The sequence below is a fragment of the Ochotona princeps genome, chromosome 14 (assembly GCF_030435755.1).
Source record: "Ochotona princeps isolate mOchPri1 chromosome 14, mOchPri1.hap1, whole genome shotgun sequence".
NCBI classification, from domain to species: domain Eukaryota; kingdom Metazoa; phylum Chordata; class Mammalia; order Lagomorpha; family Ochotonidae; genus Ochotona; species Ochotona princeps.
In genome coordinates this window covers 9,975,538-10,002,340 of record NC_080845.1, presented here as the reverse complement: position 1 = coordinate 10,002,340, position 26,803 = coordinate 9,975,538, and the positions used below count along the sequence as shown (strand labels likewise).

At 42.6% G+C, this 26,803-nt stretch overlaps 1 protein-coding gene across 2 annotated transcripts in view; it reads right to left on the bottom strand.

The window, feature by feature from the left end:
• Positions 1-1,508: 1,508 nt before the first annotated feature.
• The window catches only part of STOM (stomatin), a 29,487-nt gene continuing 4,192 nt past the window's right edge, over positions 1,509-26,803 (bottom strand). The window contains exons 2-7 of one of the 2 annotated variants that reach the window (XM_058672872.1): positions 16,821-16,927; positions 16,201-16,273; positions 14,963-15,045; positions 10,401-10,604; positions 9,177-9,311; positions 1,509-1,739 (exon numbers count right to left, since the gene is read on the bottom strand). In XM_058672872.1, coding sequence (XP_058528855.1) covers positions 1,545-1,739; positions 9,177-9,311; positions 10,401-10,604; positions 14,963-15,045; positions 16,201-16,273; positions 16,821-16,927 — 797 coding nt within the window. In that variant the 3' untranslated portion in view covers positions 1,509-1,544. The remainder of the gene's footprint in view (positions 1,740-9,176; positions 9,312-10,400; positions 10,605-14,962; positions 15,046-16,200; positions 16,274-16,820; positions 16,928-26,803) is intronic. The other variant, XM_004594990.4, reaches the window with a different exon arrangement.

The following is a 26,803-nucleotide window of genomic DNA, read 5'->3' as shown; positions in this document are numbered from 1 at the left end:
AGTCTAAAGGAAGACCCTAGGCCAGAAGAAGGCGTTTTCTGAGTTGTGGGGGTGAAAGGTGAGCCGCCTTGTGCAGCAGATGAACGCATCGCTTCCAGCATCAAGGTATAAACACTACATGACCTCTAGTCAACTCAGCTGGGAAACCTGGCTTTCTAAAATCAGCTTGGAAAGGAGATGGGGGGCGGGGGGGGGGGCGTCTAGAAGCTGGGGCTGGCAGAGGAGGCAGCCCCAAGCATGTGGAACTGGGCAGGAAGCTACTTCTCTTCTCTCTGGGAGAACCCAGAACCTCAAAGAAGCAACGTTATAAATGTCACCAGACACATGCCCCGACAGAAGGAAACATTCCAAACTCCTCAGAGGTGTGAGTGAACATGAGCACAATGCAAGGTGCTTACTCACAGGACAGACTAAGAAACGAGAGCCCAGGAGGGCAGACTACTTCCTCTTTCAGGAAAAAGGATGAGCGGGCAAGCCAGGAAGTTCTCAGGCTACATGGACATCTGGTTTGAGGATATCTGCCCAAGCTCAGCAGACATTACACACCCATATATTGTGAATTCCTCATACTGCTTAGTGAATGCGACTGCTAACAAGATATTTCAGAGTACCATGATGGGTTAACGGCATGCGGAGAGTAAAACAGAATGGCTTTTTTGAAGATTTTTTTAAAAAGTCTTTTAGTCCTTCAACTATTCAAATGAGTATAGAATTATTTATAGAAGCAATTTTATTTTAGAGAAAATTGTTTTAAAGAAAATTGTATTAAAAATAAAACTATTTAAGACCTGATATGTGAAAATAGGCATAAGCTAGGAAAAAAAAGTACTTTTGTAACAAGTAGTTAGCTAGCTAGCTTGAAAGGCCACAGAGCACATTGGTTACTCATAAAAAATGCTCAAAGCTGTTAGAAACGCACATATTTGTTATAAAAAGGATCTGTATAACAGTGAATTTCAGAGTCTTGGAAGGGTTAGTTAGGGTCATCTTCCTCACTGATCTTGAATTTCCTTCTGATCTAACAGGGAAGGGGAAGAAAATGCCTGCCTTCAGGTGGGAATTGTTCTGAAACACCTGTGGGTTTAGAAGGTAAATGGCCATTAGGGAAACGGCATACTTAAGGCTCTGAGGGAAGGCAGTATGCCGCTTGTAACCCCAGGGTATCACTTCCAGCAAAGCTAAAGCCAGCCAGGGGTGCCAGCTGCTCACTCCAGCTTCTGCCCGACCTCCCTTCTGGGCTGGCTGCTGAGAGAGGGCTCCAGAATGACTCAGCGGAAGAAGAGCAAGGGAACTATTACAGGATTATCTAAGACTATAAACTGCAGCAGTGTAGAGCAGAGATTATCTTGTCTCAATTATCCAAATCTCTGTGGACCATTCTTTCATCTGGCTTCTGATCACTACCCACTCTACACAGCCTGCGGAAACCATTTGGAAAAGGAAAGGCAGGGTGAAGGGTCGAGGGTCACTGCCCTCCCCTCCTCTTAGGAATTACAGGCTGATCGGTCCCTCATGGTACTTTTGGACGGAAGAGCCTGCATGGCTCAGTGTTTTGCCCCAAACATGCCTTGCAGCATGTCTATGGGCAGCGGGAAGACGATGGTGGAATTTTTCTCAGCCGCGATGGTGGTTAGCGTCTGAAGGTAGCGGAGTTGAAGGGCAGCAGGAGACTCGGTGATGACCATGGAGGCCTCCTTCAGGGCCCTGGACGCGTTCATCTCTCCCTCTGCTGCAATGACCTGGGACGAAGCGAAAGGAGAAGTTAAATAGGAGAAAGTGCGTGTGGTCTCACACAGCCAAGCTGACAAGGGGAAGGCACACCTCAGGGGTGCACACAGCTTTCTAGAATAGCTCAAAGGAAATCGATTTCTACACAGTTTCTCTATGTTCTTCTTAAAGCCATTTGCCTGAGCTTGACCAGGGTCGAGACCACCTCTTTAACTGTTGCGCTTCTTCAGTTTTCCAGGTTGCTAAACACAGCGTGACCGAAATTGCGTAGGGGTTAATAAAAAGTGAGTTAATTCAATTATTGGATACAAATTCTTTTGAAAGTTGAGTGGGCTTCCAATTCTTTGATTTTAAAGAAAGGGAAGAGGACCTTACAGAACTGAAAGTTGGTCAGTCATTGAAATCGTTTTCAATCAAAGGTTGCTGGATATGTTATTACACGAATCCACAGGGATTCATTGCTAAGAGGTACATGACATGACTTTAAACAAAACTTCCACCCACTTCTTTATGTAAGCCAGGTTTCTTAGTCATTGTGTTTATACAAATGAAAAATGGATGCCGAATCCTGTCTCATCCTAGCAAGACTAACCACCCACATGCCTGTGATTTGACTTCTCTTTCATTCCATTAAGAGACACGTTTCTACTTAAACTTTCTTTTTCTCTTTAGGGGAAATTCTGAAATAGTTACACAGCCTTTCTCTAGACTTCAGAGATTTTTAAAAGTTTTGGTTTACTAGAATGAGACAGGATTCAGCAACAATTTTATTCCTAATTTTCACGAAAATATATCAATATTAGGGTTATCATTGTGGTGGAGAAGGCAAAGCTGCCTGCAATGTTTACACACCACACTAGTGCTGGTTCACGTCCCGGATGCTGCATTTCCAACCTAGCTTCCTGTTTAATTGGCCTAGGGAAAGCAGTGGAAGATGGCTCAAGTGTTTGGGCCCTTGCCAGCCACGTGGGAGACCTAGATGAAGTCCCTGGCTTCAGCCTGGTCCCGTGCCGTCTGTTATGGCCATCTGAATAATGAACAAGTAGATGAAAGATCTGTCTTTGCTTTCAAAATGAAAAAAAAAAATCTTAAAAACAAAAAGTATCGGTCAACACATCAGAAAATACATGTGTATGATTGATAAGTATATAAGATCAATACAAACATTTAAATACCTAATTAAAAGTATGTCTTTAGTTTTTACGAATTCTTAAAGGGGTAACAGGCAAAAAAAATTTTTTTTTTGCATATCACTGGAGAGGTCAAGACGGCAGAGACTTTGGAGTTCAATGGCCTGGATCTCAAATCCCAAGCTCAACTCTTCCTCTCAGGTTACTTGACAGCTGACTCTCGGTTTCCTGTTCTTAAATGGGATGACTGACTTGGAGGGGTCACTTGGAGGAAGACAGCAGGGATCTAAGTGCTGAATGAATACACAGCAGGAGTTACTTAGGCATGGCAAGTGACATGTCAAGCCCTGATTTCCAATCCAACTTTTATGCTTTTAAGACACAAAAGCTAAATCAAGGCAGTTCCTTTCATTCATAGTCCTTGGAAAAGGAAGCATGTAAAAACACGATATTTACCAAGGTTAAAAGTGCAGCTTCATCAAGTTTTCCTCACATGAATGTCAAAATAGGGATCATAGTACTCCCCAGGACGTCAGAATTAGACATTCACGTCTCCAACAAAACTTGGGGGCTTTCTGAGCATTGATGAGCCCTGGATGGGAGCCAGGGGTGGACAGTGGAGCTTCAGTGCCCCTGCAGCTCCTGCTCAGGCAGGGGAGCCAGCCATGGCAATGGGTCATTTCATTTTAGTGTGATAAACGCAAACAGAAACATGGGGAGGCAATTTTCACAGGCAGCGAGGTGTTGAGGCTGTAGAAGTTGAATATTAAAGGCTAAGTTTGTTATTTGGACAGAGAAAAAGAGGAACATTTTAATTTTTAACTTCTTTCTTCATGTGAGAGGCAGAGAGACACAGATGGAGAAAGCTCCAGTCTGTGGTTCACTCACTAAATACCGTCAACACCAAAGCTGGATCGTGCTGAGCTCAGGAGCCAGGAACTCCAGCTGGATCTCCTACACAGGTGGCGGGGACCCAAGCACTCGAGCTGTCACCTGCTACCTCCCTGGGTGTGCATTAACAGGAAGCCAGAATGGAGCTAGCACTTCAGCCCAGACACTTGGGATCTGGGCTTCTTAACTGACATCTTAACCAGCATGCCAAATGCCTGTCCTGTAAAGAATGTCTAGATAACACACATGAAGTAGTATTGTGTGGCTTTTTTTTTAATCTCACGTATTCTTGAAAACTTTTAAGTGGCTGACTACTGTGAGGGAGAGGGGGTGAGGGGACTGGGGTCTGAAGGGAAATGAAGGCTCGGGATGTGGTCTCTGCTCTGTGAGCCATGGGAAGCCACAGAAGTTGTCTACAACACAAGTTGCCTCATCAGAGTCAGTCTGAGGGAACAGTCCCATGGTTGATGACAGATGAGACAAGGCTGAGAGCTGCTTGAGAAGAGTGGGTACAGTTCACTGGTGGTGGACATGGAGGACAGAAGGGACTGGGGAGCTGTTCAGGAAGGAGAGCCAACAGATCCTGGAGACTGGCTGGGTTTGAGCAGAGAGGGCCGAGGTGGAGTCCCAGGTTTCTAGGTCTTGCCTGTGTGAGCAGAGCCACTGGCCAAGACAGGGAACACAGGCTCTGGGTACTTACCCAAAGGACCTAGTGCCACCGCCCAGCAGCGACACTAAAATGATGAGGCATACTCTGAGGGTCTGGGAAAAGCTGGAACTGCAACCGGACCCTTCACTGCCAAAAGCAGCTGCGTTTAAACCTTTTCTCTCCGCTGCCCCTTTCCCTATTGGCCTTAGCTTTCCTCCCCGCTTCTCCAGCCCTCTCTCCGCCACCCTTCTTCCCGCCCGTCCTTCTCCTTATCCTTTCTCGTCACCTAGCTTTTACTGGCTACTTTTATATCGTTCTCCACCAATCACTTCTCCCCGTGGGTCCACTTGGTGCTACATGATAGGCCAGTAGCAATGACATAATCGCAGTGAGGGCATTAACCTATCCCTGTGACTTCCTGCTTACCTGCAGGTGAGACCAACTCTGCCTCCTGGCCCTGGGCCAGCCACCATCTTGCAACGGCCCCTCCCAATCCCAAGAGCAGCTTTAGCCCCCTGCTCCCCACAACCTAGTTTATAGAATTAAAGACCTTCAGTTGTCAAGGCAAACTGGTATGTTCTACCCAGGTCTGTGGGAAGGGGCAAGTGCCAGGGCTGCTGAAAGAGAACCATATCACTGCCGTTACCAAGGCCAGCACAGCAGAGGATTCGACTCTTTTCCATGCCTTTTCAGATGTCCAATTAAAGTTTTTTTTTTTTCTTTGGTCTGGAGAAGAATCAGCTGCAAAGATATCTTATCTCCCACCCACTACTGATCAACCCTCAATCTCCTGGCTGTACTGCCAGACTGACTGAGTTGGGCACACACTTTGTTTGCAGAAAAGCTGCTCTGAGCAAACTGTCAGAGATGTGAATACAGTGCCAGGCACTCTGGTGAAACCAGGCCAGATGCATTGTTGATAGTATCTTGACCAAGCAGCCACTTTCAGGTGTAAGGAATTTTTCCAAATGTACCGTCATCCTCTGTCAACCGACACTTTGTATTTTCAGATCACCCCTTTAAAACCTGGCATGTCTGTTGTGAGGATGGGGCAACGTGTGCCTTCTGCAGACCACATGGGCTGGTCAGTGGCAGGGGCAGAGAAAAGTGATCTCCATTGTTACATGCTAGTCTCTCAGTTGGTAGACCAGTTGGCCCAGAGATGGGAGCCTGAAGGCATGTGCCTGTCGTTCTTCTAAGAGCTATGAAAAGTAATTAAGAGAGAATGCAGAAACAAACCAGGATAGGGGGCGGTCTGGTGGGGGTTATTGTGGGTCGCCCCAACTAGGCTGCAGCTACCACTGGTTGATGTAAGGGCCGAACCAGACTGGACTGCAACACCCATTGGTTCCAGTGCAACTCGGGACTGAAAACAGAACCAACCCAGCAATTGCAACCACCAGCTGATTGGCGTGATGGACTGTGCCGGGCCCTGTGCCTGCTAGAACACACAAGAAACTAATCTGGGAATACCTCAAAGTATCTTTGGAGATCTCCCCACTTGAACTGCTGGACTCAGAATTCTAACCAAGAAAAGACAGAAGACAGAATAGGACAATCATTCATCCCAGCTACATGTTGGCAGGGAAATATGGGACAAATGGAGACTTCATGATGGACCATATCAACCAGTGGACCACCTCATCGAGCGAAACTGGCAGTGACTCATAACTGGAGAACTATTAACTCCACTTGAGCACATATCTCAGAGCATGCCCCACATCCGGGACTTGGGGTGGGCGGGTAACCAGGTGGGCTTCTCCCTCAATATCCCCCTTTACCTCAGATACATGATGGAAACAATATGGACATAATAGCATTGCCCACCTCCCTATCCCCCTGAACCTTTTTTTTTCTTTTTCTTGTTTTTCCTTCAACTATAGTTAACTATGTAAAGATTGTCAACAACAATACAATAAAATGGATAAAAAAAAAAAAAAAAGTAAATGCGAGTTCCCAGCCACCTTCTGTGACCAAAAAAAAAAAAAAAAAGATACTGCATTTCGAGCCATTGCAAGTTGGCTCTAAAACCATGAAAAGCATTTTTCGGCTGGCACATGGTAAGATACGTGGGAGGATCTGTCCTCTCTTGTAACCAACTTCTTCCTCTCCAACTGTCCATGAATACTCATGTCTCCACCGATTCTATCTAATAACTAGTCACTGGTATCTGGGGGGGATTACAAAGAGCAGCCATGAACTATCTAGTGCATGCCTTTACATGCAAGCACATTTGCATCAGGTACATCCCGGAAGGGGAGGCACCAACCACACGTGTAAGATGTTGGGTTTCGGCAGATACTGTCAAGAGTCTTACCCAAAGTGATTTAACACATTTATATTCTTACCACAAGACTTTAAGTTCTGGTTTTCTCTTCCTCAGATTTGGTTCTCTGCCCCCTCCTTTTGTTTTTAAGCCATTCTAGTGGATGTCTAGTGTGGCGCTTGCTTATAGTTTGAATTTGTATTTCCCTGGTGACTAATTAACACATTTTTCTCTGAAGTCTCTTGGCTCTCCTACCTCGTCTCCTCTCTCTTTTCCTTGGCTATTTATTTGTTGAAGAAATAGTGTACATAATAGAAGGACTAGGCTTGCAGTAAGGCTGTGTAAAAGCTCCTGCCTTAGAGACAGATGTCACCGCCCACATTCATGAGGCCTCTCTTAGACTGACCCTCCAGCTCCCTCCTAATGAGTGTGTGGTAGTCATTCAGGATTCCAGCCAGCTTCCTGATCTTTCCATTGCTGGGAAGGGAAGACAGGGATTCTTTCCACACAGATGTCAATGCTGTGCAAGGGGCTCTGGGAAGTTCCAGGGAGGCACTGGGGAGCACTGCCTCTAGTCAACTCAGTGACCTGGGATTGGCATTGTGGCACAGCAGAATAATCTGCCACTCAAGGCTGGTATCCCATATTGGAGTGCCAGTTTGAGTCCTGGCTGCTCTGCTTCTGATTTAACTTCCTGCTAAGGGGGCTGGAAAAGCAGTGGATGACAGCCCAACTCCATGAGTCCCTGCCATCCATGTAGGAGACCCAGATGAAGTTCTGGGCTCCTGCCTTCAGCGTGTCCCACTTTCCAGCTATCACAGTCAATTTGGCGGTGAACCAGTAGTTACCAGAAGCTCACTCTCTCCTCTATCTGACACTCTGACTTTACAACAAATATTTTTTTTAAGAAAGAAAATCACTTTACTGGATTTAAATTTTTCAGCTGAATAGGGAAATGGGAAACCAGTTTCGTTTTTAGGGCCAACTGTAAGCAGTGGAGGTTGTTAACTGGAGATGGGTTCTGAGACCACATCTAACACCCAGTGAAAAACAGGGCTGTGGTTAATTACTGGCCTGGGAATAAGGGGGTGGGGTGGCAGCATCTGGGCTGGGGATTTGTCACCTTTGGAAGGTAATCTCTGAGGACTCTTCAAGCTCTCATATTCTGTGTACTCCAGACATAGTAAATTCCCTTATTCAACATGATCTAAAATGAGCTTTTGGGTTAGTAGCAGATTCTAGGGAAAAGCAATCCCTAATTTTCAAAGTAATATGATAATTTCAGGGCATATTTAAAACAGCACCATAAATGTAATTTGGCTTTCTGAAAAGCAATGGTTTAGTAAGAAGGCCCTTGAGGGTTCTATACTATAGTATTCTTGGCTAGTCATCACAATTGTTAATTATCACATTAGGGAATCCTAAAACTTCTGGTCAATAGAACATTTTGGCGGCTGTGTGTCAGATGAGCTACCACTCTTTTTGGTGTTGGCTAAGAAATTACAGTGGGAAAAAAAAAAGGAGAGAAAAGAAAAAGAAATTACAGTGGCCAGTTGTGCCTTAAGGATTTCTTAAGAGAAAGACAGGGCTCTAGTTGACCAGCCATCACCAGCTACCACTGTTTTTTAACAACACCTCGCTTTGCTCCATGTGTCCTGGAGTCTCTGTGAAGTTCATAGCAATCCCGCCTATGAAGATTGCTTCTCTTCTGCTTATTCACTCACAGCCACAAGGCATTGGGACTGTGTTCGTATCTGACTTTGCCCTTTGAACAAGTTGGACCAAAGAGAACCTATCTGGGAAAGTGGAGTTAAGGCTGGTCTGTCTCCTTTAGTGTTCGCCTGGAAAGACACATGAACTTGGAGTCAGACATTTTCCTCCGTGGGTTATCAGAAGAGTGTCACACAAAAGAGAATCCTTCCAGAATTCACTACTCTCTGTTACCTGGTTCCAATTCTAATGAGGCTTGTGTCTACTTCCTGCTCTTGGGCTTGGTAAGATATCCCCGCATTTTTTTGCCTTCTCATCTTCAGAGATCCTCTTTCCTAAATCAGCTTAACAAATAATTTCTTCTGTATTTCCCAGAGGGGCCATGCTACCCATGTAAGATTAAGCCAAAGGGAGGGATTACGATGAAAAGAAAGAGGTGGGGTGGGCGAAATCCAAGAAACAGAAATAAAAAAGAAGAAAGTGGAGAGACAGGAAGAGTAAATTGTAAGAAAGACAAAGAGCCCTGCCAAAAGAGAGACAATGAAAGAGAACGGATGGGGAAAACAGATCATGCACTTGTTCTTAGTAACAGATCAAGAGACTAAACTATAGCACACATAGTCATAAGAGAATAAGGAAATTATGCGTACTAACACGCCAGGAGATAGTAAGTCCAAAAAAGCAACTTTTAAGCTAATAATTCAACCACATCTTCAAATAAAGTCTGAAAAGAAAATTCAAGAAGGAAAACAAACCAAAAAAAAAAAAAAAAAAGCAAAAAACAAAACAAAAAAACAATGACCTTGGCGCGGGCCTCCCGGGATGCTTCAGCTTCTGCAGCCATAGCTCGCTGGAGCTGCACGGGCAGCTTCACGTCCTTGATTTCCACACGTTCTACCTTTATCCCCCAGTCATCAGTGGCCTCATCCAGCGTGCACTGTTATAGGAGTGAAACGACAGGTGAAAACCAGTTAGCCCCAGCTGCTGACCGTGCCTGCAGCGGTTGTCTCTGTTGGGATGTGAAGCAGAGAAGGTGCTAGGAAATCTCTGTCCTACAGTGGAAGTAGGCGCTGCATCCCTGGGGAGCTGATTCTTCTTGTCTCATTAATAAACTGGTGTGGGGCTGATGGACTTCTGCAAAGACGGCACATTGCTTACTGGCAGACTCTACTGCAACTATTTAATTCTGTGGTTGAAGGTTAAAAACAGCCATGAATGGTAGGTCAATATACAAATGAATGACTATATTCCAATAAACATTTATTTAAAAAAAACAGGGGGCCGAGTGAGGCTATAACATGCTGGCATTTGGACCAGTGTGACTCTGTGCAAATCATATTTACTTATTTATAATACACAGATTATGTATGTAATTATACATGTTATAACTGTGTGTCCTATAATTACATATAGTATACATACCACTCCCTTTAGACTGATTGGACTAAACCATATTATCTACTTTGTATGGTTCTTATGAGTATCAAATAAGATCATTTTGCCTACACTGAAATCTATACAAATAATAAGAATTCATGTTTGAAGTACTTTATCTTTTTTGAACAAGCTAGGCTTAATTCAACTTCTAATACTCAAGCTAACTTAGAAAGCGGAATAGTTGTAAGGAAATTCATGAGACTGGACACATAGAATAAAGCTTTAACAACAGCAGTTCTGTTTTGTAGATCAGCCTTTGAACTATCTTGCTAAACAAAAAAGTTAATAATCACCCAGGAGAAGAAAATACACCCCAGGGGGAATTAAAAAAAATAATGCATGCGTCTGAGTGTTGTTAACTCCAAGAGCTGTTAGTGAAAAGAAATGTCTTCCATCCAGTCTGGAAAATCTTGCCATAAAAAAGAAAAGAAAAGAAAAAGAGAAAGAAAAAGACCAGCGAACACACAGCTTGGGCGAATGAAAGGTTGTCAGTGTTAACTTTGACTCTTGTCAAAGGTTGTCCAAGTGAGCAATGACTCGGCTTCCCTTATCAACCTCTGCTGGATCGCAGCGTGGACGCCTTGCTCACCTGCATGTTGTGTGCAATCTCTTCTCTGTCAGAGAGAATCTGGGACAGATTCTTGGTGCCCAGGACGTTCCTCAGAGTAGTCTGTGCCAAAAGTCGGGTTGCTGAGTCAGCATTGGTGATATTGGCCACAGCCAAGGTTGCATTCTGAACACGGTAATAGACCACGCCATCCACGCTAACGGTCACTGAGTCCTTAGTGAGGATCTGCAAGACAAAGGAAGCAACTTGACTGCTGCCAACCAAGTATCTCTCTAAGAGAGCTGGAAAGATTGTTATGTTATAGGACAGCTATTAACACTGGTGGATTTTCTTGGTAAGACATCAGAAAGTTGGGCCAGGCACAGTAGCCTAGTGGCTAAATCCTTGCCTTGCACACTCCAGGATCCCATATGGGTGTCGGTTCGTGTCCTGGCTGTTCCGCTTCCCACTCAGCTCCCTGCTTGTGGCCTGGGAAAGCATTTGAGAACAGCCTTGGAACCCTGCACCCACGTCGGAGACCTGGAAGAGTTCCTGGCTCCTGGCTCCTGGCTTTGGATCAGCTCAGCTCTGGCCATTGTGGCTACTTGGGGAGTGAATCAGCTGATGGAAGCTCTTCCTCTCTGTCTCTCCTCTTCTCTGTATATCTGACTTTCCAATAACAATAAAATAAAATATTTAAAGACATCATAAAATTACACCTTTAAGAATTCAATAAAATATTCAAGTGAAGTTCACTAATTCACTCAACCAACCAACAAATACTGAGATGCCCACTCTGTAGCCGTGCTGTCCTAGATAACCAGACCAGGGATGAGCGTTTGAAAAAGTTTGGCTTCTCCTTTCCAAGAGGTTACAGAAGCAAGGGAGGTTCTCAGGTACTGGTTGTGGGCAGCTCTGGGTTGCAAGAGTGATATCTTAGCCATTTCTTAAAGAAAAGAATACAGTTTTTCAGGGTGCAGGGGAATGGTATACTAGACAGAGAGAATAGCGTATGGGAAGGCAGAGGGTGGTACAGGTTTACTGGAACAAAAGGTACCTATGGAGGAATAAAAAGTACATGTAGCAAGGTCAGGGTAAAAACAATTTGTAATACTGCCACATAAAAATGTTTAATATGCCATTTTGTTCAGATCTAAAAAGTTATCTGAGTAAGAGAATCCAGGGAAATAGTAAGGCAGAACTCAGTTTCTCATTTGTAAAGCAGAATTAATAACAGCTTCTATTCCAAAAGATCGTCACTGGAATGAATGAGTTACACTGAAGTGCTTAGCATAGTGCCTGACATTTTTACTCCTTTTTCAGTTTAAATAATGATGTTAGGTTTATAAAGTAAAATGTTACTTACGCGATGTTTCAGAAATCAGATCAGACAATAAGAAACCTTTTTTTAAAAGATTTTAATTTTTGTTAGAAAAAAATTATAGAAAGGCGAGACAGAGAGAAAAATCTTCCATCTGCTGGCCAACTCCCCAAGTTGGCCACAGTGTTTGGTGCTGAGTCAATTCAAAGTCAGGAGCCAGGAGATCTCCCTCCGAACCCTGTACCTGGTCCACCCCCCAGGTCTCCCATGTGTATGCAGAGTTCCAAGGGTTTTTGCCATCCTCCACTGCTTCCCCAAGTCACAAGCAGGGAGCTGGATGAGAAGTGGAGCAGCTGGTACATGAGCCAGCGCCCACATGGGATCCTGGAATGTGTAAGGTGAGGATTCAGCCACTAGGCTACCTCGCTGGGCCAGGAACCTTTTTTTTTTTTTTTTTCTTTACTTTCCAATTCATCCTGACTCATGATGGTTTGAATTATTTTTTTTTTTCCATGTTACACTAGTATTACAGTGATAGGCAGTCAGCAGAAAGTTCACTTTGATTTTGAGATTTTGATCTTTTCATGGATTGGCAACACGTGGTCTGGTCTTTGCCTCCAGTGCTGGGTGGCAGCAACAAGCTGCAGTTCCCAGGCAGCTCCATGATCAACCATGAAAGGAAACAACCTGTACCACGCCATGAGCGTCCCACATGGCCCACCCGTAACGGTTGGGAGACAAGGTGGAGTAAATGCTTCTTCAACTTATGATACTTAGGATGGGTTCTTGGTACAGAAACCATTTAAGTCAAGGAGCATCTACATTTGCATAGCAGGGATCTTTTAAGATCTCAATCTTAATTACATTAAACCGTGGTTCAAAGGCTACAGTGGCTTCTTACAGCTTCTGGTCCTTCAATACCTTCTGGCCCCACTCCCTCCTGTACACACTGCACACAAGGACACAATGTGAGTCCCCACAGTCACTGTGTTTGTGTCCCTAAGCCTGCATGTCCTCTCCCCTCCATCATTCCTCATCATCAAGGGTCTGCTTGCCTGTGAAACTTCCTTGACTCACTTGGCAGAGTTAATCATTCTTCCTCTGCGATAGTTTCTGCACCTTTTTGAATGACTAACTTCTCCGTTAGACTATACATTTCTCAAGGGAATTCTCTGGCCATGACAGAGTGATTGACAGGATGCAGTCAAAAAAAAAACAAGGGATGAGTTGAAACACAGTCCTAGGAATAGGGACGGACTAGTACAGGAGTGAGAGTCAGGACCTGAGCTGCTCCAGCCCTGCCCACAACTCGCTGTCTGACCTGACCAGCAGCAGGGCAGTTAAAACATCTGATCTACAGATTCCTTGCTTGTGAGATGGAGCTAATCGTAACTGATTCTACATAATCAATTCTACTGCATAAACCAAGGTAATCACAACAATGTTGGCACAACATTTCTAATTTGGAAGAGAAATGGGAGATTTGTAAATACCAGGGTTCTTTAAAAGGTGCATGGAGTTATAAGTTCACTTCAGTCAAAGATTTTTGAAATCCATAGTTTTTTTGTAATGCACATTTATTTCCATAAACTTTCTGAAGAGCCCTCTCAAAGGCACAGTACGTTACCACTGTGCATGAAAATGATCTCCCATGATGCGTCGGAAACGGTTCTTCATTGCCAAGCAAATTCTTGCCACAGTGAACTTTGCCACAGAGGCTTTCACAGCTGCACTTTCTAGTCTGCTGCTGACTGTAGACAGAGTGCTTTACTCATTTCCCAGTACGTTCACAGGGGCTGGAAAAAAGGATTGCTTGCCAAGTTGCAATCTGCTCTGAGTTCAGCAGTTTGCAGGAGAGAACAGCTGGAAGGCAATCCTGCCAGACGCCCACCATGCTCAGCAAGGAAAACACCAGACTTGCTGGCGGTCCTAAAGGGGGCTCCTGAGACTCGACCTTCTCTAAAAGATGGGAAAACACGCAGAGTGCAAGGGCGCGATCTGGCTTCCTCCTGTGAGTAAAATGTTGGTTAACATGACTTCTGGCATCACTCAATCCAGGTGGATTTTAAGGTCTGGTTTTGCCTACTTCTTGGATCAGCACCAGCAAGGGTATTCCCAAGCTGGTGTTTGGATTTTGAGACAAAGGAAGACATCCTAGTTGGACTCCATCAGCATGCTGAGTGTTGGGCTCTCGGCCAGCAGCCTAGCAGTGTATCTCTGTTCCTCCCTTCATCGTGTTGTAGGTTTTCTGCTGCACTATGCCTTCTAAGCCATGGGTCCTTGGGTGGCCATCAATTCTAGGGTAATGACAGAGTCAATGGAATGCATTTAGCACAGTTATAGAAAAGGCACTGGAGAAGGAATCTAAAGAGCTGGATTTTGGACCTGGTTCTGCTACTGTAGTCTGGAGAAATTTCATTGTCTCATTTCAATCATACACTTTCTGCTGCGAGTTTCAACTGGGATACTGTTCATGAAGTGGTTTGAAAAGGCACAGGTTAATCACTAATAAGAAGCATGCAACAATTTATATAAAACGTCAAACAGTTTCTAATTCCTTGGCTTGTAACTAGCATATCCAGCATAAAATCAAGAACTATAAGAAGAAACAAGGTTATACAAAAAAGGACTTCCCATCAGAAAGCCATGGAGAAATATGATAGTAGGAACAACAGTGATGACAACATGGACGTCAATGTTGTATTTACATTAACTTGACACTATGCTTTGTAATACATGTCCAGTATCCTTACTCCAAAAAATCCAAAATCTAAAAACTCTAAAATTCTAAACTTTCGAAGCACCCACATGACACTCAAGTCTTGGAGCACTCTGTATAAATATCCCCCAATCCAAAAATGTCCTAAATTTGAACTTTTCTGGTTCCAAGCATTTTGGAATACACAAACTATAATCATCATAACACTGAGTTAGTGCAACAATTTATTAGGCATTAGTTCTTACAGTTTGCCTATAACATCTCACTTATTCTTCACAACCAAGTAAAGTAGGTCCTACCATCATAACTCTATTCTAGAGATGAAGAAAGGGAAGCAGAGAGAAGATAGAGAACTTGTTCAAGGTCACCGAACTAGAAACAGCAAAGGTAGTCAGGATCCGGGCCTTGTTTCTAGTTCGGTCACCTTGAACAAGGCATTAGCCAGAGGGAAGTGTTCCCAACAGGAAGAGGAACCTGTATTGCATACCCTGTGTGGCTGGATTGCTACTGTTAGAGCATGTTTACACATGACATCGCCGTCACTCATGGCCAAGGCAAACTTACCTCCTGAGGAGGAATGTCAAAGGAGATGGTTCTCATGTCCACTTTGATGAAGCTGTCTGTGCATGGCAGAATAAAAAACAAACCTGCAGCAAAGACACACAGATTACAGAGAGCCCTCAGCCCCTTATCAGTTCACGTCTGCATTCAGTTCTAATAGGATGATCTGGAAGTCACCAGTTCAGCTCTGCGAATAAGCCAGAAGCCAGGAATGTTATCTTTGACTCCTCTTGCTCTCTTCTCAACTCCAACAGTCTCCACTAAGGTATGTGGGGCTCATTTCCCTCCTCTACTCCTACTGTAATTATTCCCCCACCCCAATTGGGACTAACACAATCACTTCCCAATCCATCTTTCAGGTTCTCTCCCATGACCTGTTTCCTAGGCTGTAAGAAGAACCATTTTCCCTAAGACACACACATGCCCCACACTTGGTCCTGCACGGCCCTCACGGGCTCATCTCTTCAGCCACTTTCCCTTTCTTTACATACTGCACTCTTGCCTTCCAGAGATACTTGCAGTTCCTTGGTTATGCAATACAAGTTCCTCTTCCTGTTGGGAACACTTCCCCCTGGCTAATGCCTTTTCAGTGACTCAAGACACAGCCGAGATGTCACCACTAGAGAGGCTGTCTCTCCGTACTACTCATTTGGGTTTCTTCCCTTCTCTGTATTTCTCTTTTCTCATAGCACCCTGTATTTGATCACAATACTTATCAAATGGGACTGCAGCTGGCTCCTTGTTGGTGGCCTACCACTAGTTAGGAAGGGCCTTGAGGTTAGGGGCTATGTTTTCATCTCCCTTGATTTCTAAGCTCCTAGGACCCAGTAAAATCTCAAAGTTTGCCTAATGATTGACTGAAAGCCTTTCTTTGGCAGAAATTCTCAAACTCAAATTCTACAGCTGTAGCTATTGTTGGCCTAAGACAATCTTATCAGCTCAAGTGGAAAGGGAAGAGGAAGGGAGGGAAGGCAAGGATGACAATATGAAGATTGGCTAGGGCTACTTCTGTTGTTACATGAAGGATCTCCAAAACATTCATGGGAAATGTACCTAATGAAAGTTTTTGCACCAAAATCAACTTCTTTTCTCCTTTCATTTTTTCCATGAACTATTTTAAATATCCCTGCACAACTTTGCTTCCTAAACCCTTTTCTAAGTCAACTAAGAAGCCCTTAAAGGGAAATCACACCAGTAACAAGAACTTCAGCTGCTAAACAAGCCAGAATCGTAATACTTACCAGGTCCTTTGGCTCCTCCTTGTAAAATGCGACCCAATCTGAAGATGATGGCTCTTTCATACTCCTTTATAATCTAGAACAAGGACACAAAAGATCATTTCAAATGAGAGGAAAAACATTTATATGTACAGCATACCAGAGTACCTCAAAAAGTTTGTAGAAAATGGAATTAAAAGATACATTTATTTTGGTACAAAAATACTTTGAAACCCATCTGTAGGAGGGCTCTTCAAAGAGCTCACACGCACATAAAACACACATTGTGAAAAAAACTTGGCAGCGGGAGATGGTCCTGGTGCTTGGGACCCTGCACCTACCCAAGAGGCCAGGCCCTAGCTCCTGGCTTTGGTCAGGCCCAGCCAATGCAGTCATTTAGGGAGTAAATCAGGGGATGCAAGATCTCTTTTTCTCACTCTCTTTTTTTCCCCCAGCCTTTCAAGTGAATAAATAAATAGACCTTTTTTTTTTTTTTTTTTAAATAAGTAGACTGAGTTTTGCAAAAGAAGGGTAAAGGAAAAATAAGCACAGGCCAATATAATCCATGTCTTTTGCACACACACAAAGTGGGTTTGTGTAGGTAGGATTTGTATCTCTCCAGATGCAAATGAAATATTCCTTACCTTTATACACATCCATATTGATAAGGGGAAAGTTACAAGTGTGAATAAAAAGGAGGCAGCCACCAAAATCCATCCACAAGGTCCCAGGCCCTTACTGGGGCTATCTGCTAAAAACAAAACATACATTGTTATTAGCATGATCACCACTATCTCCTTCCCTATGCATTGAATGCCTGTGTGGCTTACATGATTATTTTCCTTAATCTACTTAACACAGTTTTTCACAACATTCATTATTTCATCTGGCAAACATTTATTAAGCACCTGTGCTTTGTATTGAACCAGTAGAAACGAACCAGTAGAAAATGAATTAAAACTCAGATGCAACTTACAAGAAGGTTAAAGTTTAAGAGTTAATTATTTGAAAAGCAGAAGGGCCGGCATTGTGGCATAATGGGCAAAGTTGCTCCTACAACATAAGCATTCCATATGGGCACCAGTTTGTGTACCAGTTGCTCCTCTTCCAATCCGACTCCCTGCTAATGACCTGAGAAACGCAACAGAAGATGGCCTAAGAACTTGGGCTCCTGTCATCCATGTGGGAGACTTGGAGGAAGCTCCTGACTTTGACCTGGTTCAACTCTAGTTGTAGCCATTGTGGGGAGTGAACCAGCAGATAGATCTCTCTCTCTCTCTTATAAATGCTTTCTTAAAAAAACAACAAAAAATATTTTAAATAAAAAATTTTTAAATGAAGTTTGTAACATAATTTTCTAAAATTATTTATTTACTTATTTATTTAAAAGACAAAGAGGTAACCACTTCATCGGCTCAGTTCCCAAATACCTCCACAACAGTTGAAGTCTAGGCAAGGCTGAAACCAGGAACCAGAAACTCAATCCAAGTCTCCCAAGGGGGTGGCAGATACTCAACCATGTTAGCCACCTGAGCCTTCTGTCTCTCAGGGTGCTCCAGGGTGCATATTAGCAGGAAGCAGAGCTAGGGAGTGCAGCCGTAACTCAAGTCCAGGCACCTGCATCTGGGATATGGGCATTTCACATGGAGTCTTAACTGCTCTCCCAAATGCCCACCCTTTGCGATCTAATTTTTCTCTCTTCTACTTCCCTTTTTAGCATTTGCAGCTAAGCAATTGTGCTTTTCTTGCTTTCTTTTTAACTTTTTGTCAAAATTATACTTGCATAAATGTTTAAAAGTCAAATAGTTCTATAAAATCATTCCTAAGAGATAGTAATTTCAAAAACAACTGCTCTTTTGGTTGAGGGCTTTGGTATTTATCTCTGCCTTTCTAAATACTTATTGTTCTGTTACTTCTTGCAACCTCAGCTTTCAATTAGTGATTTCTATGATGGAGAGGTTTACGTCCTCCGACCTTTCCTTCCCTTTCCCAGCTGCAAGACTCAGCTTCCCAATATAATTACACACTTTCATTTAGGTCAGTAGCAAATTGTCATATTGTGAACATGTAAACACACATAAAATCACACAGTGGAAGTATCCTTAGTCCCCGTTTTCTGTAGGACTTGTCTTTTTTCTTCTGGCATTACAATCATTTTATCCCTTTGTTTTTGTGTTTAATGTACTGTTACTGATCCAACTTCAAATCCATCAATTGTCTAAATCTCCTCCCAAAAGGACCAGTTTATTTTTTTTTATATCACCTTTTCAGAGCCACATCTGCACTTTGCTTGTCTAGTCCACACAGCTATCAGTTTGTGACTCCAGGGTGACATTTCCTATTTTCTGTATCCAGTACCTTCCTCATCACTGATTTGTTTCTCTTTCTGTGGAGGACATGTGGCCGAGGAGGCTGAGGGATACCATGGATTCTTATCAGCCACAGGGGCCTTCTGCTGTATTCTTAGAGCTGTCTTGGTCAAGGAAGGGAATTTGAGAAGAGGGAAAGAATAGTGCCAGGCATGTGTTACTATTCAGAAAAAAGGGCAAAATGGCTGTGAGACAAGACTTGGACAAATAAGAAGACAAGAAATAAGCAGAGAGCTCAGGCAGGGAGCATGGGAGAAAAGGGAAACACGTCTCAACCCCCTGGTCACACGCTTGAAAACCCAGGACGGAAAACCAGAAACACAGTGAGTACCAAGGAGTTATGGGTATTTCACTTTGTCATTTTCTGATCCTATGTCACAGTGTGAGGTAGATGTTCACTTGCATATACAAATAGAAGTGATGTAAAACTTAACCCTGAGGTTTTCTAAGTCATGATTGTTAGAGAACAGGCATATTCACTGACAGAATGTTCAGTGCTGCTTGTGAATTTAACTATTGGACACTTAACTCCAAAACCCATGTTCTAAATCAATACTCTTTTTGACCCTTTGCCTCTAAATTGAAACATCCTCCTTCAAGATGCTTTCACACTAAGAGCCTTTCTCAAAACAGTAACCAAACTGGGAAAGCATAGTAGGACTTCAAGACTGAAATCGCATCTTCTAGCAGAGAAAGCCCTCCGAATTCTGGCTGTGTTATAAATAGTTATAACCCAGGCCTAGGTTTTCAGAGTGAAATGTATTCCAAATAAGGACTACATTAGCTACAAATACTTATCTGACAGCATTTGGTGCTTTCTAAAAATATTGTCCCAAGCCTCCCGTTTTTCTAGGGTCCTGAACACAAGTCCTAGGAGCAGGAATGTTGCTTATTCATTTTTATATTCCTAATGTCTAGTACGGCATCCTGCAGATATGAAATACTCCCCACCAGGTTCTCCAGCTAGACACCATCTTATAGCACTTCAAAAAAGTCCCTTGGGCATTTACATTGTATGCAATACTTGAATTTCTTATGCACTTACATCACTTTTTTATATAGATTTATTCATTTTTATTGGAAAGGCAGACCAGATTTACGGGGAGAAGGAGAGACAGAGAGAAAGATCTGCCATCTGCTGGCTTACTTCCCAAATGGCTACAACAGCCGGAGCTGAGCCAATCCAAAGCCTGGAGCAAGGAGCTTCCTCTGGGTCTCCTAGGTGGATATTGGGTCCCAATGCTTTGGGCCATCCTCTACTGCTTTCTCAGGTCATAAGCAGGGAGCTGGATGTAAAGTGGAGCAGCCAGGACATGAACTGGATCCCACATGGTATCCTGGTGCATGCAAGGTGACAATTTAACTACTGAGACGTTGCGCTGGGCCTAACCATGTAAATCTTTTAAAAGATTTATTTTATTTATTTTTTATTGGAAAGTCAGATATACAGAGAAGAGGAGAGACAGAAAGGAAGATATCTTCCATCCTCTGATTCACTCCCCAAGTGGTCACAATGGCCAGAGCTGCATTGATCCAAAGCCAGCAGCCCAGGGCCTCTTCCAGATTTCCCAGGTGGTGCAGGGTCCTAAGGCATTGGGCTGTCCTTTACTGCTTTCCCAGACCACAATCAGAGAGCTGGATTAGAACAGGTGCCCATATGAGATCCCGGTGTGTGCAAGGCGAGGACTTTAGCTGCTAGGCCACCGTGCCAGGCCCAACCATATAGTTTTTTTTAAAAACCAAATATTCACTATACAAATTAGAAGTTATAGTTCAAAAATAGAAAAAAAGAAAAACTACCTATACTTTCATTATTTTTAGATGATGATTATTTCCCCTTGGCTACATGTCCTTTCAACCTTTCCAAAAATTAAATAATGGCATGCATGATTTTAAACATTTATTTATTTGAGATGAGGAGAGAGAAAGAGAGAACTGTTATCTCTGCTGGTTCACTCTCCAGTTGCCTGTGATGGCCGAGGTGGGGCTGGGTCTGAAGATGACAGCTGGGAATGCAGTGCTGGTCCTCCACACGGGAGGCAGACACTCAACTACTGGAGCCCTTTGTACTGCCACCCACTGTGTGCACTGGTAGGAAGGTGGTCAGCAGCCATAACTGGGAACTGAACCCAGGTCCTCCAATGTGGGCTGCAGCATCTTAGCTGCTGGGCCAAGTGCCTGTCCTTGTATAATGATTTGAAAGCTGCTTCCCTCGCTATATTGTGAACATCTTTTCATATCAGTATGTGTTTTTCTCATTATTAATGGTTGTATAACCCAGTGTTTCATTGATGTGCATTTATGTTATATCTAAGTGTTTCAGAAATTCTGCTGCACTGAATATATTTGTAGTAGTTTCCATATATCTCTATTTATTATGTAATTCGATTTTGCTAAATAGATGAAATTGCATAGTTTTGAGATTTCATTCTACAGGTATTTTTATTACTAGTATTAACTTTTACTTATTGAATACCTGTTATATGCGTTAGCTGCTACTAATTCCTTCTAAACATAATTTTTGATGTTTACAAACATCTGTAAAATAGATATAAAATTTTCCTTCTGGAATCTCAAAACAATAAAGTCAATGACCCACTGTGTAAAGAAAAGAAAAGAAAAGAAAAGAAAAGAAAAGAAAAGAAAATCATGAAACAAATGAAAGAAGGGAAATTGTACAGTAATTTCCATTCAGAGAGCTTTAGGAAAAGCAGGAAAACATCCTTTCTTCGATCATAACATAGTTTTAATGTCCAGCACATTACATGTTAGTACCAAGCCCACATTAGCCGCTTCACTTTAAGATCTACTGAACTTGGCAACAGAGGAAATCGTCTGGAGTAATAGATCCTACTAATCACCTAGATGTAATTACTCTGACATTCAAAAGATATTAGATTTCCTGTTGAGAAAGGCCAGAAACATGTCTTATACAATACTGAAAAACATTTCTTAGGTATTATTGCGCACTACAGGAATAAAATGGGCTTAAAATTACTCAAATAACCTAAGTTGCCCCACGTAAAGGGCAATCATCCTTCCCTTCACAGTGTGCAAGTGAAATAGCCCATGTTGTAAACTGCTTGCAAGAACAGTATTGTCTGGGCGGGAAAGATTAGGATGGCTGGGCAAATAATGCCCCAAACACATTTCATCGGGTTCTAAGAGCCCTTTTTCAATGTATAAAGCAAACTGCAAGGACCAAGCAATTTTTACAGTTTTCTCCTTACAAGCAGATATTTTCAGGAAATATGTGTGTCACTATGATCTTTCATCAGGGTCCATGTCAGGACTTGGCAACCATTTCCTGTAAGGGATCTGGGTACACTTTGCATGCCATAGTCTGTGGCAAGTACTCAACCCTGTAGTGCCAAGGCAACCACAGACAATACACGAGTGAGCCTGGCTGTGTTCCAATAAACCTTAAATCATGCACACCAAACTAAGAACTGCATAGAGTTTTTACTCATAATCAACTATACATTGTGACTACTTAAAAATGTAAAAACTATTCGTATCTTGCAGGCCATAAAAAGCCAGACAGTCGGCCAGATTTGGTCCATGGGCAGTTATAATCCTGGTTTCTGTTCTATGTCAAACAAGCAGTTATATGAGGAAGAAGACTTTCCTAAATTAAATAAGCCATTTGCTCTTTCTCCCAGTCTTTCAAATAGGGCTATGTTTCCCACCTTCCGAGTTTTTTGTTTCTCTGTTTTTTTGTTTTTGCCTTGAAACGACTCTTTACGATAAATAAAACCTCAAGGTGGAAACAGACAACAGGGCAAGTACAATATATGAAAATAAATGTGTCTGCAATAAATGAAAATCTTATGGTAGCTTTTCAAAGACTGGAAACATAGGAGCAGGAAAACAAGAGACACAGAGGAGAAAGGGAGTGAAGAGAAACATTAAAATGAAGGCAGCATCCTAACAGGAGATAGAGGTTGAAGAGCTAGAAGGGGGGATGCGGCAGAGTATAACACACAGGACGGTCTCAATCATTACACGTGGGACAAAACGGCAGTACTTAACCAGAGCACAGCTGGCAGCTCATTGAGGCAAAGGATTCCAACAAACAATCATATATTATAACTTATATAACTCTTCTTAGAAATGATTATTTTAATTAGGCTCAGTCTTCAGTTCTTCAAATTCCTTTATCCTTTAAAATGCCATGGGGGGCCCGGCGGCATGGCCTAGCAGCTAAAGTCCTCGCCTTGAACGCCCCGGGATCCCATATGGGCGCCGGTTCTAATCCTGGCAGCTCCATTTCCCATCCAGCTCCCTGCTTGTGGCCTGGGAAAGCAGTCGAGGACGGCCCAATGCATTGGGACCCTGCACCCGCGTGGGAGACCCGGAAGAGGTTCCTGGTTCCCGGCTTCGGATCGGTGCGCACAGGCCCGTTGCTGCTCACTTGGGGAGTGAATCATCAGACGGAAGATCGGAAGATCTTCCTCTCTGTCTCTCCTCCTCTCTGTATATCTGACTTTGTAATAAAAATAAATCTTTTAAAAAAAATGCCATGGGAAAAAACAATTATTCTCTGGGTTACAGCAATGGTAACTCAGATGACATAAAATTGCAAACTATGAAAAAATACAAATTTCCCGTCCTACTATGAATGAACTATAGCTATAAACATTAGATCAAAAGCACTGGTATTGATGAAGCAATATGCAACTTAAAACACAAAGATAAAAATGCATTTATTATGAAAAATTGAAGGAAATTAAATGGACTAATCCTTTCAAGAAGGATTTTCAATAAGTTAAAATAAACGGACTCCTTTGCTAATTTATAAGGGGTGAGGAAACTAAATACACATAAACAGTGTATTTCCTAAGCATTTTGAGGATTTTCTGAGCTTTCCTTCGTTCAAATGCTTTAGGTGAGGAATAGGAGGATAGAAGGACTGACAGCAACCTGAATAAATTTGAACTCCTTAAGTTTTACCGCACCTCCCTCTACTAGGCTATTATAACATTTTGCCCCCTGTAAACATCCATCATATTTCTAATTGTTTTATTCAACACTTGTCTTTTCTATGAGGTTTTGTTCTTGTTTAAAAAAAGGGGGGGTTGCTGCAGAATGGTCCCAGAGTTTGCTCTCTGACCTACTAGCTTTGGGAGCTGGGAAATGCATCTTGCTGGTAAGAGGACTAATATAAGGCTAATAAAAGGAACTTCTCGCAGTTGCTGTGATGAATAAATGAACAGATATGGCAAATATCCCACAGAAAGCAGGTGTTGCAAAAACATTTGTTAGATACACAGTTGATGAATGAGTTGAATGATCCTACTGCTTCTTTGGAGGAAAAAGGTTTCCTACCACAAAGGACAAACTAAAATTACATGGCAGCAGACAGGATCCAAGAATCACTCAGAATCTTCTGTCCCAATGTGGTTGTCAACAGCTTTCCTAGTGTCTTCTTTTTAAACATCAGACCTTTTCCAACCACGAGGTCAGAGTATTCAAAAAGATAGAGGGATGGGCTGAACATGACCCATGTGTGGAAATATACAAATACCAGTGCTCAGAAAAATTAGAGAAAAAAAGCCATTTCATAGTGGACACTAAGTTAAAATCTAGACTAGTCCTGAAGTACATGAACACAGAACAAAACCCACTTATGTTTTCAAGTTTTTTAAAGCTCTTTTACTTAGAAACATCTTTAAATTATCTGTAATAAAGTCTCCTAAAAATGTTTGGAGGGTGACATTATTTTCATCTAAAGACGGGAAAAGGCAGTACAAGGAAATTGATCGTAAGTTTTTAAGAACCAAACAGTAGCAAAGAGCTTGAGGTTCAAGTATCAGCTGCCAATTTTACCACTAAATTTTCTCAAAAAAAGCAGAGCTGGGGGGGGGGGGGAGAAAAGAACAACAAGAAAAAGCTATTTCAGTGGTTGTTATGAATGACAAAACATGAAAAATGCTTGACAGAAGCTGTTGAACAAATAGCTATTGCTATTATAACTTCAAGGTCATTATTGCTATAGTGTTAGGAATATGATTTTTACTGAGTTGCCTTCAGGGATCTGTACCCCATGCAGAAAGTGATCGAGACTAACAATCTACTTGGGAACTCCAACTTAGGAGCAGAAACAGATCACATCCAGGGTACTAAGTCACAGTGTAAACTCCTCTGGGATCATCTCGCAGGCACATTTTTTAAATTGGCCCCTAATCTGAATTTTCTGCAAAATGATCAATTATGTCCATAGGGCAGTAAGATATTTGCCCAGCACACAGATGGGAAACCAACTCTTTGGAGGTTCAGAGACTTGCCCAAATGACCTAGGTAGGAAGAGATGGTACTGGGATCAGAACCCACATTTTGAAATGTTGAATTCCACTTGCATTTTTACCCCACCATACTTCTTTATCATAAGTGTTCTCTGTGAAGAAAGTTTGATGGCATTTTCCTTGTTTAATGTTATATTCTTGTACCTCCAAGGCTTATTTACTCAAATATTTGAGGTTTAAGTGTATTTACTAGTCCTGGAACATAGACAGAGATTTAAAGAGTGGAGGGGTCCTGGCACAGTAGCCTAGTAGCTAAATCCTTCCCTTGAAAGCATCAGGATCGCATATGAGTGCTGGTTCTTGTCCTGGCTACTCCACTTCCCTTCCAGCTCCCTGCTGTGGTCTGAGAAAGCAGCAGAGGATGGCTCAAAGCCTTGGAACCCTGCAACCATGTGGGAGACCCTGAGGAAGCTCCTGGCTCCTGGCTTCAGATCGATTCAGCTCTGGCTGTTGCAGCCATTTGGGGAGTGAACCAGCAGATGGAAGATCTGTCTGTCTCTTCTTCCCTCCATCAATCTGCCTTTCCAACAACAAAAAAAAAAAACCTTTGAAAAAAAAGTGGAGGAACAATTCTGTGCCTGTTAAGAATTGACACATACTTCCTTCTTTCTGCTGATGGACATCTCTAACTTCCCTCTTTCCACGCTTTCATAAACAATATTCTGTATTAGGTATTATATATTATCTTGTCACAATAATATTTTATTTTGGCAATAATCCTTTTATTGATCATATAAAGCCGGACAAATATCCTATCCAGTAAAATATGTCATAAGGAATATAATGCGCGTATCCTAAAAAATTTGGTTAAAATAATCGGTAAGCCAACAATTAACAAACATTTAACATGTCATAGCACAAGAGCAGCTTGCTCATTCTTCTTAGTTTTGTTTCAACAAGAGTTTTGCACATGTACTAGGGCCCTAAGCAATTACGAGAAAAGCCAATCCCTGCTTTTTTTTTGTTAAAGATTTAGTCATTTTATTACAGTCAGATATACAGAGAGGAGAGACAGAGAGGAAGACCCTCTGTCTGATGATTCACTCCCCAAGTGAGCCGCAACGGGCCAATACGTGCCGATCCGAAGCCGGGAACCTGGAACCTCTTCCAGGTCTCCCACGCGGGTGCAGTGTCCCAATGCATTGGGCCGTCCTCAACTGCTTTCCCAGGCCACAGGCAGGGAGCTGGATGGGAAGTGGAGCTGCCGGGACTAGAACCGGTGCCCATATGGGATCCCGGGGCTTTCAAGGCGAGGACTTTAGCCGCTAGGCCACGCCGCCGGGCCCAATCCCTGCTTTCAAATGCTCCCGTGATCCCACAAAAGAAGAGTGGCAACCTTTGATAAAAAGATGACTCAATTGATAATTGTAATAGTCAGGTGTTTTAAAATGTAAATTAAAAATGTATTTTGATGCAAACATTTTTGAAATTTATGGCCATGAGGACTCTTCAAAAAGTTCACATGAAGTGTGCATAATGAAAAAGTCATGCATGGATTTTTTTTTTTGGCACAAAAATAATCTTTTCATTCCATTCCCCATGAGCTTTTTAAAGTACTCTATAATAGCCATTACAGTAAAGGTATACGCAGGAGACTAGGCCGACTCAGAAGAGAGGTGTTCACCTTTTTGTGATTACAACAGTTTTCAGGAAATTAAAAAAGATTATTTTGAAGTTTATATGTAACACTTTATTAACCTTTTAATGACTTCCTTTTCAGGGACTGGTATTGTGGTGAGGCACGCTAAGCTGCTGTCTTCAGAGTTCTGATTACAGTTCTGGCTAGTCTGCTTCTTATCTGGCTTCGTGCTAATGTGCCTGGGAAGGAAACAGAAAATGGCCCGAGTTCTGGGTTCCCAGCCTGGAACAGGCCTCACTGTCGTGCCCTTTTGGGTAGTGAACTACCAGATGGAAGATCTCTTTTCCTGTTGCTCTGCCTTTCAAGTCAATAAA